Source organism: Cynara cardunculus (assembly GCF_001531365.2).
Source record: "Cynara cardunculus var. scolymus isolate 2C chromosome LG 14, CcrdV1, whole genome shotgun sequence".
NCBI classification, from domain to species: Eukaryota; Viridiplantae; Streptophyta; class Magnoliopsida; order Asterales; family Asteraceae; genus Cynara; species Cynara cardunculus.
Genome location: NC_037541.1, coordinates 13116909 through 13133670, shown reverse-complemented (window position 1 = coordinate 13133670; position 16762 = coordinate 13116909). Strand labels below are relative to the sequence as shown.

The following is a 16762-nucleotide window of genomic DNA, read 5'->3' as shown; positions in this document are numbered from 1 at the left end:
TAAATTTTCACGGTTTTTATACATGTTAAGTAATAAACCATATAGGAGTTAACTCAACGACAATCAATGTGTCATCAATCATCTAACAAAATGAAAGGTAATTAAGTTTAATTTCACTGAATATCTTTTATTTTTACGATGGGTCATCTCATAACTTTTTGTTGCCAACTAGGTCGGTAAAACCAAAAGGGCCTATGGCCTAGCGGTATCTGAGTTTTTTGTCTCGTAGGAGGTCAGGAGTTCAAACCTCATCAATTGCGAGGAGGGTGTGTGAGTTTATTTGTTGCATTTGTCGTATGTAAAATATATTACATACTTCACAAAAAAAAAACTAGGTCGGTAGTATTAGACCAAGATCAAGCTTGATTTAATGACTTGACGAGCATTCTTGATGCCTACTTGAACTGGGTATGAAGAAGATTATGGGATTCGAATAACTCGAAAATATTATGAAACTTTGTTCAGTGAAACAAGCGTAATTCAAATCAATAAAATAATATTAACTCATGCATATGACGTGAAAAATCTTGATAAGAATTCGAGTTTGGTTCTTATAAACTAGAATTATTATATATTTATAAGGAGCAATCCCCAAACCATTCGGAACACATAAAGAAAGCAAGAAAATGACCATTTTTTTCATATTTGCACAAAATAACCACCTAAAATCACCAAAAGAATTTGGCATTGATGAAATAACACGTGTCTTTAAATCGTTAAGAACTAAGGATAGTGATTTCCCCCAATCCGGTGGGGATCCCGACTCATCCGACCCGAACGGGGATTCCCTACTAAAACGTGTCTCGAGGTCGGGGACCCATGGTAGAGTAAATCCGGGGTTGGGGTAGGGCCGGAGTATTGTACCCTCGACCCGTCTTGTACCTGGTATATAATAATATATGTATATATAGAAATATATTATTTATTTTCTAAATTAGGTGTTGATCGGGGACAAGTATCGGGATTTGACCAGAAAATAAACCGGAAACGAGATGTTAATCCTTGTACCGATCGGGATCTGGGGTCGGGGATTAAAGAGAGAGAGAGAGGTTATTATGGTGTTATTATTGAATGACAAATTTACAAGTGGACCAAAAAGGTGACAAGTTGTTTTCTATTTCCTAATTTGTTTGGTTTCTTTCTTCTTTTCATCAAAAAAGTGATGTCAATTGTCTTCTTCTACACTCCATCAATCAAGACAGATTTCCATTATTTTTGCCATCCCACCTATCCATCACTTTTTTTTATACTAAATAATTGAATGGGTGTCTGGTAAGAGATATTAAGCAGTAATTAATAAGAATAAAAGTAAATGAAACTGTTTGATTTTTTATATTATAATGGGTTCATTTCCTCATGAGCTCAATTTTTTATTCTATGTTAAACTTAGGGGAATGAAAATTCGTTCTTATTTTCATTTTCATTCTTCTGTCATAACGAAACACCCACCAAGAGAATTATATTTTGTAAAATTTAAACACGAACCCGAAAACAAAGCAAGCCGAAACCTAAAATTCGGGATGGTTTTCATATCCAAAATCTGAATGGATTTTCAGTTTGCCAACTCGAACACACGCCCACACCACACGTATATACATAAACATGGAAAACAAACATTTACGTTCCTTGTGTTTCAAATGAACAATGAATCAAAGAATATCTCATTTGAAAGACGTCGGAAAATTTACAATGTTTAAAATGATAAAAATATTAAAATTAAAAGTACAATGTTGTAATAAAAATTGATAATAATATAATAAAATAATTTTAAATGTACGATGCTATAACAAGAAATATCATGTCAGTACTATCGTACATATGGACAACCTAGAAACATGGTATAATGGATAAATTTAATTTAAAAAGGTTACCCAACGCTATAACAGGTAAATTTTTGAAAGTATGATGCTCTAATAAAAAATATTTTGAAAATACATAGTTGTAATAAGAAAAACTGAAAGTACAATGTTATAATAAAGAAATTTGTAAAAGTAAGTTGTTATTTCACGCATTTTGCCCTAGAATATATACATACGTATTATGTATTTGAAAAAATAAAACAGATAAAATGATGAACAGATAAACACATCATTCTTGTATTTCAGTATACAAAATATTTGAATTACACAACATAAAACATGCAACATTCATTCTTACTTGTAAAAAATTCCACTAATCAACTGAAACTGGTTGCATTTCTTCTGCTTCTTTCCTCAATTTTTCAAACAACACAGATGATAAATACCTCTCTCCAAAACTTGCATGAATGGTCTGAGAAAAATAAAATAAAATAAAATTAAATAATTAATAATTACTTTTTATTTATCAAGGAATAATTTAATAAAAAACAATATACATATATATATATATATGAAAAACAAAAGTTAATTACGAGGCACTCTCGTTATTTATTTTAGGGGCCGTTTACCAAACACTTATCCGGTAAGTGTTTACCAGTAAAATTTAACACTATTATTTACTTACCGAGTAAGATTTTAGTCCACCAAAACGACATTGTATGCAGCAATTTACCCGGTAAGCATTTACCGTGGTAAGAGTCATCGTCCTCATTTACCGGATAAAACTTTTGGTCTTTGTCTCGTTCTTACCGGATAAGATTCTTGGTCCTTACCATGTTCATTTGGTGAGATAATGTTATTTGGTAAGCGCTTACTCGAGTAAGCGTTTGGTAAACGGCCCCTTAGTCCTAAAGTTTTTTATGTAACTCCGTCTTTCCTTTTTACATTGTATTAACGACTTTTGTCACAAGCACAATTTTAATGATATGATTGATTATCAATCACGTGATGGCAATGCCGAAGCTTGATCGGGTCTCAATCGTTCTTTAAAAAAAAAAACTTATTTTATTTTGAGTTTAATTGATAACTTGTCATGCATGTCATCATTATTTATAAAATCTACTGGTTAATGGGTAAAATGAATATGAACCGCTAATAATTGAAAGTTTATTATATTAATTAATAATTTCTTTTTAAAGTATATAATATTTATATACAGTAATAGAATAAATAAATTCATACACCTTCCTTATCTTTGGTGAGATTTGAACTTCTGACCTTCAAGGAGGCCAAAGACTTATATACCGTTAGGCCAAAGGCCCTTTAGGTTAAGGCAAAATATGTTATAGTTTGACCTTTAATAAAGAGCAAATTACATGAAAAATAATATACTTTAATTTGATTCCTATTTTAGGAAACGTACTTTTAAAACTTTCATTTTGGTACCTAAAATGTAAAGTTTTAAACATTTAAGTAACCAGATAACCGGTCAAAGCATTAACCGGTCAAAGCATTAACCGGTTACCATGATAATACGGCGAGTGATGTGATATTCAACTCAGTATTATTTGCTGAAACATTAACTGGATACCACATCACTCGCCACATTAGCATGGTAACCGGTTAATGCTTCAACCTCTCATCCGGATACTTAAATGCTTAAAATTTTACATCTTAGATATCAAAATGGAAGTTTCGAAAGTACGTTACCCAAAATAAGAATCAAGTTAAAGTACGTTACTTTTTCATTCAATTTACCCTTTAATAAAAGTATTTAACGGCTAATTAAATTTAAAAAAACATATTTTTGTTTAAAAAAAATAGATAAAATCAGGAGAAAACCTTAGAAAAAAAAATTATGATTTTTATAAGATTTTAAATATATATATATATATATAAAATTATTGTTACACAAAATAAAAATCATTTAATTTTTTATAAATTTATAAATTACATTTTTCTTTAAAAAAATTGTGAGAAATGTTTTTTAAAAAAGTGTTGTAATTTTATAAGATACTAAAAAGTTGTAATAAATATTAAAGAGAAAATAAATGAATTACCACAATGAGTTTGCCTTTATTTTCTGGCCTTTGAGCAAGTCTTAATGCTGCAACAGTATTTGCTCCTGATGATATTCCAACCTACAAAAAAATATCCCCAAAATACCACATAATATATTTAACAAGCTTTAGCAAAGTCATCCTTCATCGAACGAGGTTTAAACGAGAACATTGTCAAAAATGCTGAATTCGTGCAAGAATTCAAACGTTCAAAAGTCTGAATTAGGGTGTTACAGAGTTTCAAGAAAAACTCTGAAATGCGATAGTTAAGAATTCTGAATTTGTGCAAGAATTCAAACATTCAGAAGTTTGAAATACGGTGTTTCAGAGCTTCAAGAAAACTCTGAAATGCGATAGTTAAGAATTCTAAATTTGTGCAAGAATTCAAATGTTCAGAAGTCTGAACTAGGGTGTTTCAGAGTTTCAAGAAAAACTCTGAAATACGATGGTTACGAATTCTGAATATGTGCAAGAATTCAAACTTTCAGAAGTCTGAACTAGTGTGTTCTATAGTTTCAAGAAAAACTCTGAAATACGATAGTTAATAATTATAAATTTGTGCAAGAATTCAAATGTTCAGAAATCTGAACTAGAGTGCTTCAAAGCTAATAATTATAAATTTGTGCAAGAATTCAAACGTTCAGAAGTCTGAACTAGAGTGCTTCAGAGTTTTCTTGATAAAAAAATACGAGAAAGACAAAATCATATGTGATTTTATACTGAAATCACATATAATTATAAAACACGAATAATAAACAGATGTGTTCAGTCAAAGTCGGCCATATGATCATGTGATTTCAATATAAAATGATATTTTAAATTTTTTTAATTGTTAATAAAAAAATTATATTAAATATACATCAAAATCATATTTATGAAAACAAATATAATGCATCATAATTTCCTTAATTTTTAGGAGAAAATAAAAAATAATTATTACCATAAGCCCTTCTTTCAAGGCCAATTCTCTGGCCATGTTTACTGCATCTTCACTGGACACCTGCAACCAATGTCAAATATTTAAGAATACAGTTGGGTTCCGGTGAGAAGAGAAGTTATGTTGAGAAGTGTAGAAAGAGATCTTCACCCTTAGATTAATCCTAATTGAATGTCAACACTAATGAGGTGTACCGAGTTGCACCGGATCAATTCATTTCTAAAGCGCAATTCATGGATGGAAATAAGATTAGATCTCTTCTTACGCTTCACACAATAACTTATCTTCTCACACGATCTTTCGTCTTCAGTTTATATATGAGAACACATGAAAATGTAGCTTATTTTATCTTATTTTTATATTGCGTGACATATTTTGGTCTAAATACATTGTATTTTCGTACAATTTACCGTTTGAAATATTACAAAAATTTGTTGATAGATTTACCATAAGAACCTCCTCCATTATGTCCATGTCTAAGATATCGGGTTTGAATCCGACCCCATTTCCTGTTATTTGGTGAGGTCCTATACAATAACGGTGTATCAGAAATCTAAACGATGAAGGGTAAAAAGGTAAAACATATAACATCATGAGAAACCGGAAGAAAACAATATAAACTTACCTGGTTTGCCACCATTTAGTACATTGCTTTCTTCAGGCTCGAGTCCATAAATCTATATCGAATGCGAATTTTCAATGAAATTTTAATAACATCCAATATGGGCTTAAATCAAGATATAGAAATAGCTTATAACGAAAAAAATATATTAAGAATAGCATAAAGCATGTCTACTCTGGACAATTCACGTTAAAACCATAAAATTTGAGAGCTGTAAGAACTTGTATATTCATTTATACATATGCACTAATGAATTTCACTGAGTATACACATCAATGCACATATACTTAACTAAAGGGTGGTGTCTGATTGGTTTGAGCTTGACTCCAAAAGTCAAAATTGCCTGGAGGTCCCAGGTTCAAATCTAAGGAGGAATAAAAATCCCCTTGTGGCCACAGAGGTTTATATGCGGTGACTCCGGGCTACCCGCAAAGCATGGTCGCCCTGGTATTAGTCGGCTTGTATAACAGGTTGGATATCCAAGTTAGTGCATATATTTACTTACATAATACATATTTTTATAGTATATATGTATTAACGAATATAAAAGTTCTCATAGGTTCTCCTGGAGCACATAAAGGGGCTGTTTGGCAAGTTGCTGAATGATCAAGTGTTCGGAATGATCAAGAGACTCTTATGATATAGTGCAAAATGAAATATAATTGTTTGGTAATTGTTTACAATGAAATTAGGGCGCTGAATTGTTAAGGGAGGCCTATGATACAAAATCATTCAGGGGGTTTTTTAACCATTAAGACGCAGACTTTTTTTTGCCAAACAAGATTCACCTCTTAACGATTCAGACTATTAAGAGATAAACAAAAACAAGATTCACCTATTAACACTTCAGACTATTAAAAGGAAAACAAACAAACCTAAAGTATGTTTTACATCTTGGGTGGGGCCATGGAGCATGTTAGAGCATTTTGGGCATCTCTAACAAATTTATTATAATTTCTAAACATTAAAATCTCCAAAAACAACCTTTCAAATAAACTTTTATACATGTAACATAGCAATTTCAAAACAATAAAATAATATTTTTCTCTTTTCAGCGCTTAGGAGTTGTTTATAAAACACTTACCCGATAAACACTTACCTGTAAAATTCAACACTATCACTTACTTATATTATAAGATTTTAGTCAAAAAAAAAAGGCATTGTATGCAACAATTTACCCTGTAAGCACTAACCATGGTATGAGTCATTGCCTTCATTGGGCAAGACTTGGTCCTTGTCTCTCGTTCTTACCATCTAATGTTCTTGTTCGTTAATGTGACTTGGTAAGCACTTACCCAGGTAAGCGTTTGGTAAATGGCCCCTTAATATTTGAGAATTCTTCGAATTTAGAGATTTTTTTATATCTCACTCCTATTTTTCTACTTTGGAGAAAGATTATAATGATTTGTTAGAACAAAAATTGAATAAAAACTTCAAAACTCTTCATTTTCTTTGTTTTAGAAAATATGTTAGAGATTCTCTGACTGTTGGTCGAAGAAACTATATGCGATAACTATTGATTGATTGCAATACTCTCTAACCGTACGATAACATGTACGTGTAAGTAAAAGTTAAAATTTTAAACGGGACTCACCTTAACATCAGGATTTTTCGATTTAAGATATTGGCCGACGCCAGATACTGTGCCTCCGCTTCCTATCCCCATCACAAAGATGTCAACTTTACCGTTTGTATCGTCCCAAATCTCCGGACCAGTCGTTTCAAAATGAACCTGTTTCATCATCACATGATGTCAAAACAAACATGCATAAAAAGTTTCCGACATGATCGGTTTTTTTATTGTAGTATTCTACTTTCCGTTACAAACTAATCATTATTTTTACAGAAGTAGTAAGAAAAACACTACACCATGCATGAATGAACAAGTGTTGACTATGTGTTTCTATTATTATTACATAGCGGAAATAATTGATTCATGCAAATGTTAAAAATGTAACGAAATTTGCTTTAGGAACTGTTTGGCAGTTGTTGTGTTTTATGGCATTTTCAACAAGTGTAGGAATTCATGGGTACCTGGGATCACTTGGACCATTTCCACTCTGTGTTGTCTTCTGAATGGTTTTTTTTCAGAATGATTAAGAGGCTCATATAATATAGTGCAAAATGAAATATAATTATTTAGTAATTATTCAGAATGAAATTATTGTGTTGAATGGTTAAGGAAAATCCAAAATACAAAATCATTCAGAGAGTTTTAGAACCATTAAGAGACAGATTTTTTTTGCCAATTCACTTCTTAGCAATTCAGAGGTTGCCTCTTAATGGAACTATTAAGAGGTAAACAAACAACCACTTAGTTCTTATTTAATGTAAAATGCATTTTTTTTCACTTAGTGTAAACCTGTAACAAACATTCAATTATTTGTATTATGTATTGATTTTGACCGACAATTGGTAGATTTTGTAACTAATTACGACGCATATGACAAGTTATCAAGTTATTAGTAATTTTTATTATGTGAAAAATACCCCATCAAAATTAACCGACACCAGAAGGTTATTAGATAAAAATGCGTATGAAATAGAAAGAACTAATATTTATTACATTAAATAGAAATTAAGGCAAATTTTGATGCAGGGTTGGGTTCACGTGAGACAAGACTATTTTCGTGAGACACGAATTTTACACTTGAAACTTTACAACAAAATGTTGTGAAGGTAAAAAAAAACCGAATCTTCACAGCAAAAACACGGGGAATGTTATCTTCACAGTGTTTTGTTATGAAGTTTCAAATATAAGAATCGTGTCTCACGAAACAGCCTTATCCCACATATCCCAAGTCTTTTGATGGATGTTACTCATCGTGCAACCTATAACTTTTTTTTGTGTGTGTTTTATAAGAGAAGTGATTAGTCTGTGATAAAAAACCAATTTGAGTATTATTTGGTACGATAATTGTGATGAAACTTACCTTAGTGTTTGCAGGGTTCGAGAATTGTTGAAGCATGAAAGCGTCTGGCGTTTTCTCCAAAAGATCGTATGCTTTCTTAACGGTACCTCCCATCCCCTTAGCGGGATCAGTGAGGATCAAGTCGGCTCCGAATGCTCGCATTGTGACCCTCCGTTCCAAGCTTGTGTATGAGGGCATCGTCAACACCATCTTGTACCCTTTTAAAGCGGCCATGAACGCCATACTGATTCCCATGTTTCCCGATGTGGGTTCAATCAACACCGTCTAGAACCATTAGAGTACACACGTTAATCGTACTTAATCTCAAATATCTCGATTCAAGAATTGTTTCGAAACTAGTTTACCTTTCCGGGCGTGATCAGGTTTTTCTCTTCTGCATCATTCATCATAGAAAGCGCAGGCCTAATGACAAATTTAAACAAGTTCAATACTTTTGACTTCGGTTATGTTTGGGAAGTTAACTGACAAGCAAATTGTTGACTGATAAGCTAACAACGGGATGAATAACTAGTTGCTAATAAGTAGCTACTGACCAATAATGTTTGGTAAAGCCTAGCTGATAAGTTAGATAACAATGTAAAATGACCTAAGAAGATAAGTTGGAATTTTAACTAAAAAAACATAAGGGGTGTAGCCGGAAAAAAACCCGTAGACCTTATTGAAAATCTACTTGAAGTAGTTTTTTAAAAAATCAACTGATAACTGATCAAAAAGAACTTTTTCCATAAACTCATTAAATAAGTTAGATTATGGTCGACAAATATTTCATAGAAAATAAATTGCTTTTGTCCTATATGATGTTAAAAAGTCAAAAGTTGACTTTTTAAATTTACAATAAAAATAAAATAGAGTGAGAGAGTTGACCTGTCTTTGATGCTAGAAGTTGGTTGAAACATTTCTTGCTTGACTGCTACATAAGCACCACAACCCTCTGTGACTTTGTTGAGGTATACAAGGGGTGTTTTTCCAATAAGCTGATATTTCAAGGGTTAGATTTGAAAATATAATTAAAAATTAGATTTTGAACCCAAAATAATATAGAGTTAGGGGTGTTGGGATTTGCTTATTTGAAACAACTTATGTTTTTTTACAAAAATTCTTATCAACTTATTGTAAATTAGAATGGTTTAAATTCTTCAAAAACTTTTTATTACCGGTTTGGCACCGGTGGAAGTCGTTTATCCAAACACTCAAAAGTGCTTATTACCGATGTCACACCGGAATAAGTCAATAAGTTGTTTTTATAAGCAATCTCAAACATTCATCCCTGATGCTAATTACTACTTTTAAGTAGAAGGGATGAAAACAACAATAAACTGTAAATCATAAAAATAAAATAAAAATGAACTGTAAATGATAGAGATGAAAATCGTAATATCAGAAGTACAAGAACAAAAAATAGTAATTTTCAACAAACCATGGAAAACGTAATTTACTCCAAATTAAAGTTTTACCCTGAAAAAAAATAAAGAATAGGTTTTCGTCCTTGTGGTTTGTTAAAAATTGTTATTTTCGTCTTCATGTTTTTGAAGTTACACTTATGATCCTCATAGTTCACAATTCATCATTATTTTCGTCTCTAATACTTGACAGTAAATTATTGACGAAGTTAGTCTCAAGACGAAAATAACAAGAAAATGCAAATCATAGAGATGAAAACGTTAATTTTAAAAGTTCAGGGATAAAAACTGATTTTTTTAGCAAACAACAAGGTCAAAAATTGTAGTTTTCTCAAATATAAATAAAAAAAACAAGCTTTGAATGCTGTGTACATTATGGAATTTATGCATTAAATGTTATGAAATCGTGAATTAAGGGGCCGTTTACTAAACGCTTACCCGTTAGGTGTTTACCGAATAATTTTCCTCAATAGATGAACATGGCAAAACCCAAGAATCTTACTGGGTAAGAACGATGATAAGGATATAGAGTCTTACCCGGTAAGTGCTTACCATATATATTGTTGCACACGATACAATTTTAATATACTACAATCTTACCTAGAAAATAAATTATAGTGTTGATTTCTAACTATAAGCGTTTATCGGGTAAGCATTTAGGTCAACAACCCCTAAGTGTTAACTGGAGTTATTTTACATGGAGTCGGTGTTATAATGCAAAAGAGTCGAAAGAAACGGATTAGAACTGAGTTTTCATGAGATTTTAGGGTCGTATATAGACGGACAGACCTAGCTAGGCTAACCACGCGAGATCGTATGGTGTGAATTGTGAGGTGGCCAACGAGGCACTTTTCGGTGGGTTGCGAGTTTATGTCGTGTAGGAGGTCAATGGGTCACAAGGTGCAACTTGCACACCACACCAGGTCGCTACGACCAAGCAACATAAATGACCTAAGCTAGCCACATGAGATCGCATGGTGTGAGTCACAAAGACGAAGTGGCCACTACTACCAAGACAAAAAATTGTAACTTGCTATCTACACCTAGGATCCAACTTTTGTCGTGGATAGTGAGTGTCCACATTCCCGAAGGCACCCTTATGTTTCACAGATCTCATCGGTATTGCTATCGAGCTCTCTAAGAATAAAAGCTCGGCTTTTTTCTAGTTGCACAAATTGCATAGTATCATAAAGAGCAAGCGAGCCATTGGTGACTAAATAGGCCCCCGCGACTTAGGGCGTGACCACGGCAGGGACGGACCTATAGTGGTGCTTACGGTCGCATGTGCCACCGTATTATTCCTCCGTCGAATGGTAAAAAAATTTAGGTATGTGAAAGGTGCAACCGTATTAATCTATTATGTGCCACTGTATGTATTTTGAAACTACAATGAGATCAAGTTTTATTTGATAGAGTTGGTTTGCAAGGTTTTTATTCCACCCTAAACCCAAGTTCGAATCTTGTTAGTATCATTTCCTTAGTCAAATGATGTCACCGTTTGAAAAAATTATTTACATTTGTCTCTTATAGTCAAATGGTGTCACCGTTTGAAACTTTTTCCCTATATTTTTTTCTTATAGTCAAATGATGCCACAGTTTGAAAAAATTTCTGGATTTGTCTCTGGACCATGAGACGCCAATTTGCAACTTGCATGCCACGTCATCTCGACCGAGAAACGCCTCAAGTCACCTTGCTTGGTCGTGTTGACCAAGGTTTGACCCAAAAAGAAGTATTGTTGCACGTGTTTGTGCATAGTAGTCAAATTACAGAAATATTGTACAGGCACTACAAGGTACTTAAACATTATGGTGCACAGTAGTCAAATTACATAAATATCGTACAGGCACTACAAGTACTTAAACACATGGCCTGTCTTACGGGATGACTCATGAAATTTACCAAAATAACCTTTATCCACTTGAGCTTCTTTCCATTCCACTTATACACCATTACCCTTCCTAATGCGGTTCTTTTTTGGTTATTTATTTATGCTTTTTAATCAGATTAAAAATAAAATTATAAAACATTGTTCCATAATTATCTATACTTTAATAAAAAAAAAACAATTTTTTTGTTAACCAGGATATTCAACCCGTTATACGAGCCGATTAATCTCAAATCGACCATGCTTTGCTTCAGGTGGTCCTTTGGACCTCTGTGGCCACAAGAGAATTTTTATTTCTTTTTGGATTTAAATCCGGGACCTCCAATCATCTTTAATCTTTGGAGCCCAAGCTCAGACTGATCAAACACCATCTTTATGATTCAAATTTTTGATCATATTAAAAAGAAACAAAAATCTTGTCAAATAAGTTTTTAATATCAAATAAAAAATATCACTGTTTACGTTTATAGATGAAGAAAATGTGCAAAAGAAATGCTTTTACAAAAAAAATATCATCGTTTATTCTATGCTTTATTGTTCTTATAAAAGAAAAGCACCCCTGAATAGAAAATTAAATGTACAATTTTAAAATAAAACATAATTAATATTTAATCACCCAATGGATGATTGCTTTACTTTATACTATTTTAATGTGAAAAAAATTTCTTGTCTAACAAACTTAAGCTTTTTATTATGGACATGAAAAATTGCCCATATCCGTCTTGTAAAAGAGGTTAGACTTGTCTAAGGATTAACGGACAAGTTAGTCTGACCCGCCCATTTCTTTGATAACAGTAGCCCAAGCCTGCTTTTCCAAGCAGACCGGACAAGACGGATCTAGCAAGTCGTTCCGCTCATTAACAATTTTATTTTATTCAATTCCACACCAATGAAATTGAATTATTATTATTTTAAATACAGTTTCTTTTTAAAATGTATAGAGATGATAAATTAGACAATATTATGATAATATATTTTATGTTTAATTCTCAAAAATAAAGAATCTTTACTATTAAATGTAATGCTTTAGAGAGATTTTAATTTTTAGTTCTTAAATAACACATCAACATTAAAATTATACTAGAAAGATACTCGCACAATGTAGCGAGATAATCTCGATTTTCATGGGTTTTTTTTTGTCTTAGTCGATGTTATATATTCCCCATTACTTGATTGGTGGCCAATAACTATTTAAAATTTCTATTTTTTTTTTGTGTATTTCTTTAATTTTATTTTTATTTTTGGTTTAATAATATTTTTTTTATAAAGATAATAATTAAGTATTTTGTTAGAACTCAATGATTATCCTAATTATTTTAGTTTTATATATTTAAAATAAAATGATTATTCTCTATTTGATTATGTTTATCTGAAGTTAGTTACACGAATTCAAACATGAAGCTTTAATAAGATGCATTTATGCACAGTTTACTTGTAATCTTGAATTTTAAGTAATATGCATCAATAAACATTACTTCATACATTGAAAATGGTTTTTAAGAATTTTTGTCAAATGCTTTATAATATAGTATAGATTATAATCACCAAAGGGTCTTTGACTTAGTGGTATGTGAGTCATTGGCCTTCTAGGAGGTCAAGGGTTCAAACCTCACCAAATATGAGAAGGGTGTGTAAGTTTATTTATTTAATTTACCGTATATAAATATTATATACTTAAAAAAAAATAGTATAGATTATAATCAACTAGAAATAAAATACTATAAAAACATTATATTTCATATTGTTTCGAAACAAAATATTGTTTGATTTTTGTTGTTTTCATAAAAAGTGAATNGAATTGGATAACCTTAGTTTGATTAGAATGGAACTCCTTTGTCTCGAGGGTTAAAATGGTAATTTGTTGTTATTCAGAGAACAATTACCAAACAACATTATTTCACTCAGCACTTAACCATTCTGGCCTTTTTAACCATTCTGACCACTTAACCATTCTGCTTATATTTATTTTTCTATCGTTAATTAGGAGTTGTAAAAATATATATTTTTCTATAACTTTGTGCAAAAAAAATGTTGTTTAGTTAATTAAAAAAATAAAATAACTGCATATTTCTATAATTATAATATATTTTTATTATAAATATTCCTTTTGTTAACTGTAGATTGTCAAATTAGTTTGCATACACCTCAACTAAGGGGTTATTTTGACAGTTGATGAATAGTTTGATGTAAACGATTAAGTGATCAGAATAATTAAGAGATTCTCATAATATAATGCAAAATAAAATATAATTGTTTGGTAATTATTTACAACGAAATTAAGGTTACGAATGGTGTTAAAAGAAGACCTATGATACAAAACTATTCAAATGATTTTAGAACCATTAAAAACATACTTTTTTTTTATCAAACAGGATTCATCTCTTAACGATTTAAATATTGTGTCTTAATAATAAACAAACAACTTCTAATTTCAAAAGCCTGAAGAATACTTACGAGAATCCCAAGGATCCCAAATGTTACTCAAAAGACCCAAGCTTTATTGTACTTTAAGATGAGGAAGTACTTATTAGAAACTATTTTGAAAACAGGATAATACTTTTTTTTTAAATAAAAAAAAAAACACGATGGGCGCCTAGTTTTCCTCCAATAGTCGAAAATCTCGTCTATATCTTGTTTATAGCCACAAAACAAAAAACTCCAAACTCAAATTCATATAATCGATGGCGATCGTACATAAAATACACAAGCCATCTTCAATTTAATACTTACCAGAAAAAATATATATATCAAATGCTTTCAGGAACCCAAAACCAAAACATGCTAACAATTATCATAGCATCAAATCATCAAAAAAACGAAATAACAGACAGATTTAAGCACGATTTTGAAATCGAACGAAATGCATCTGTTTAATTCAAATAGAGAAATGAAAAACGATCGGAAAAGAATCATAAACACAAGAGGAAAATAGCGAGAGCTAGAATGGTTTTCATGGCATCAAATCATCGAAAAAACCAAATAACAGTCACATGTTTAAGAAGAAACTTGAAATCGAACGAGATGCATCTGTTTAACAAATAGAGAAAAATGAAAAACGAGCGAGAAAGCTCAGCTCCGTACACACATAAGGAAAATAGCGAAAGGTAGAACAAGTTTCATAGCATCAAATCATCAAAAAACCAAATAACAGTCACATGTTTAAGAAGAAATTTCGAATCAGAACGTAATGCATCTGTTTAATTCAAATAGAAAAATGAAAGACGATAGGAAAAGCTCCATAAACACAAGAGGAAGATATCGAGAGCTCAAATTTACCTGAGAAACGTCTTTTTTGATGTTAGTGCCAGGTAGATCTTTGGGCAGATCTCTAATTCTCCGAGCAAATGAAGGTTCCGGCAACGGTTGAGATGTATAGAATTTAGATCCGATCAAATTTTGTCCGGAGACGAAGAAGTTTCTTCTCTTGAGTACAAGCTTCGCAAAAGCCGCCATTGATGAACACTTGAGAGAAAGAAAGCACAGACTGCAACTTGCAACTATGATAGATTTTACATTACATATCAAAGAAGAGAAGCTCTTATAGAGAGTGTAATTTTCTTTTACACCCCTCAAAGTTTGATCTTATTACACAAAAAAAACATCTAGTCATAATGGGGTTTGATGATTATTACTATTTTGGTCCCTATGGTTTCTTGAAATTACGTTTTAGTCCCTATGGTTTGTTGATTATTGCTATTTTGGTCCATATGCTTTTGAAATTATGATTTTCCTCTCTGTGTTCTATAACTTATTGTTATTTTCATCCTTGTGATTTGTGATTTATTGTTGTTCTTGTTCTGTATTTAATAATTCATTGTTATTTTCGTCCTCTCGTACTTAAATATAGGAGTTAGGGGTTGTTTACTAAACGCTTATCAGATCGAATGAATATGACAAGAGTTGAAAATCTTACCCGGTAAGAACAATAACAATGACCAACAACCTTACTCAATAAGTGAGAGTGATAACTCTTACTCATTAAGTGCTTATCGGATAAAAATGTTTCATACAATGCCGCTTTAATAGACAAAAATCTTACCCAGCAAGTTAGGAAAACTGTTGATTTGTCCCGGTAACTTACTGGGTAAGTGTTAAACAAATAACTTGTTAGTCTCATAAATGAAAATAACAATTAATTGTAAACCATATAGACACAAAACGTAACTTCAAAAACCTTAGTGACGAAAGTAGCAATCTTTTATAAACCATATGATAAAAAAGGTAAGGGGCTGTATGTTTGGCTCTTAACGGTGACATTAAGAACCAACCTCTTAATCGGTAAGAGGTAAGGTCTATTTGGCAAAAAAAAAAAAAAAACCATCTTAATAGTTACAATAACCTCTTAACCATTTTGCATCTAGAGCTTCACTAAACCATTCAGATTGCATTTGCTCCCTCTTTACCCCTCCACACCACTCTTCCAGCCGTCCCATTCTCTATTAACGTCGCCTTCACGAGTCTCGTCCCCTTCCCCAGGTCAGCCAGTTGTTGCCTCCCGAGTCTCCATCGCCAGTGACCACCACCGTCTCCATCGCCGGTCGCCTTCCACAGCTTCGCCGCTCGCCTCCATCAGATATCTTCTGTCTCCAAATCTTTCATCTATCTTCTGTTTTGGATGAAGAAATCGTCGGTCGCCAGTATGCTTAACAGTAGCTTCAGTTGAACACAATAGGGTATATTTGGATGATTTTGGTTCTATTTCTTAACAGTAGGAACGCTAGAAATCACCGGTATGCTTAATAGTAGCTTCACTTGAACACAATAGGGTATATTTGGATGATTTTGGTTCTATTTCTTAACAGTTCGAACGCTAGAAATCGTCGGTCGCCGGTGTAAAGTATTTCATGTTTGGATTTAGCAAAAAAGTGAAATTGGACAACAGCAAATGCATTTATGAAACAGTGTTTGTAAAATTGAAGGCAAATGCACACCTGTTTGCTACAAATTTCGATTCTTGGCTAGGTTAAAGGGGGTGGTCTGTAGTAGTCCAGTACCAATTCTGTGCTTTTATGTTGTATGGACTCTTTTGTGAATTGGATAACCTTAGTTTGATTAGAATGGAACTCCTTTGTCTCGAGGGTTAAAATGGTAATTTGTTGTTATTCAGAGAACAATTACCAAACAA

At 32.1% G+C, this 16762-nt stretch overlaps 1 protein-coding gene across 1 annotated transcript; it reads right to left on the bottom strand.

Annotated features, from left to right (window-relative positions):
- Positions 1 to 2011: 2011 nt before the first annotated feature.
- LOC112526366 (bifunctional L-3-cyanoalanine synthase/cysteine synthase 1, mitochondrial) lies at positions 2012 to 15132 on the bottom strand. Its single transcript, XM_025136650.1, has 10 exons — positions 14914 to 15132; positions 9216 to 9325; positions 8696 to 8753; positions 8352 to 8615; positions 7013 to 7150; positions 5422 to 5473; positions 5244 to 5323; positions 4800 to 4859; positions 3860 to 3940; positions 2012 to 2271 (listed from the first exon to the last, which is right to left on the bottom strand). Exons 1-10 carry the CDS (start codon positions 15088 to 15090, stop codon positions 2173 to 2175), a joined length of 1119 nt encoding a protein of 372 aa, XP_024992418.1. The 5' UTR covers positions 15091 to 15132; the 3' UTR covers positions 2012 to 2172.
- Positions 15133 to 16762: the final 1630 nt, after the last annotated feature.

Coding starts and splice junctions, on each gene's coding strand:
- LOC112526366 (XM_025136650.1), bottom strand. CDS start 15,090: ATGGCGGCTTTTGCGAAGCTTGTACTCAAGAGAAGAAACTTCTTCGTC. Junction 9,326..14,913: donor TCAAAAAAGACGTTTCTCAG/GTAAATTTGAGC, acceptor TTGAAATATCAG/CTTATTGGAAAAACACCCCT. Junction 8,754..9,215: donor ACTTCTAGCATCAAAGACAG/GTCAACTCTCTC, acceptor ATTTGTCATTAG/GCCTGCGCTTTCTATGATGA.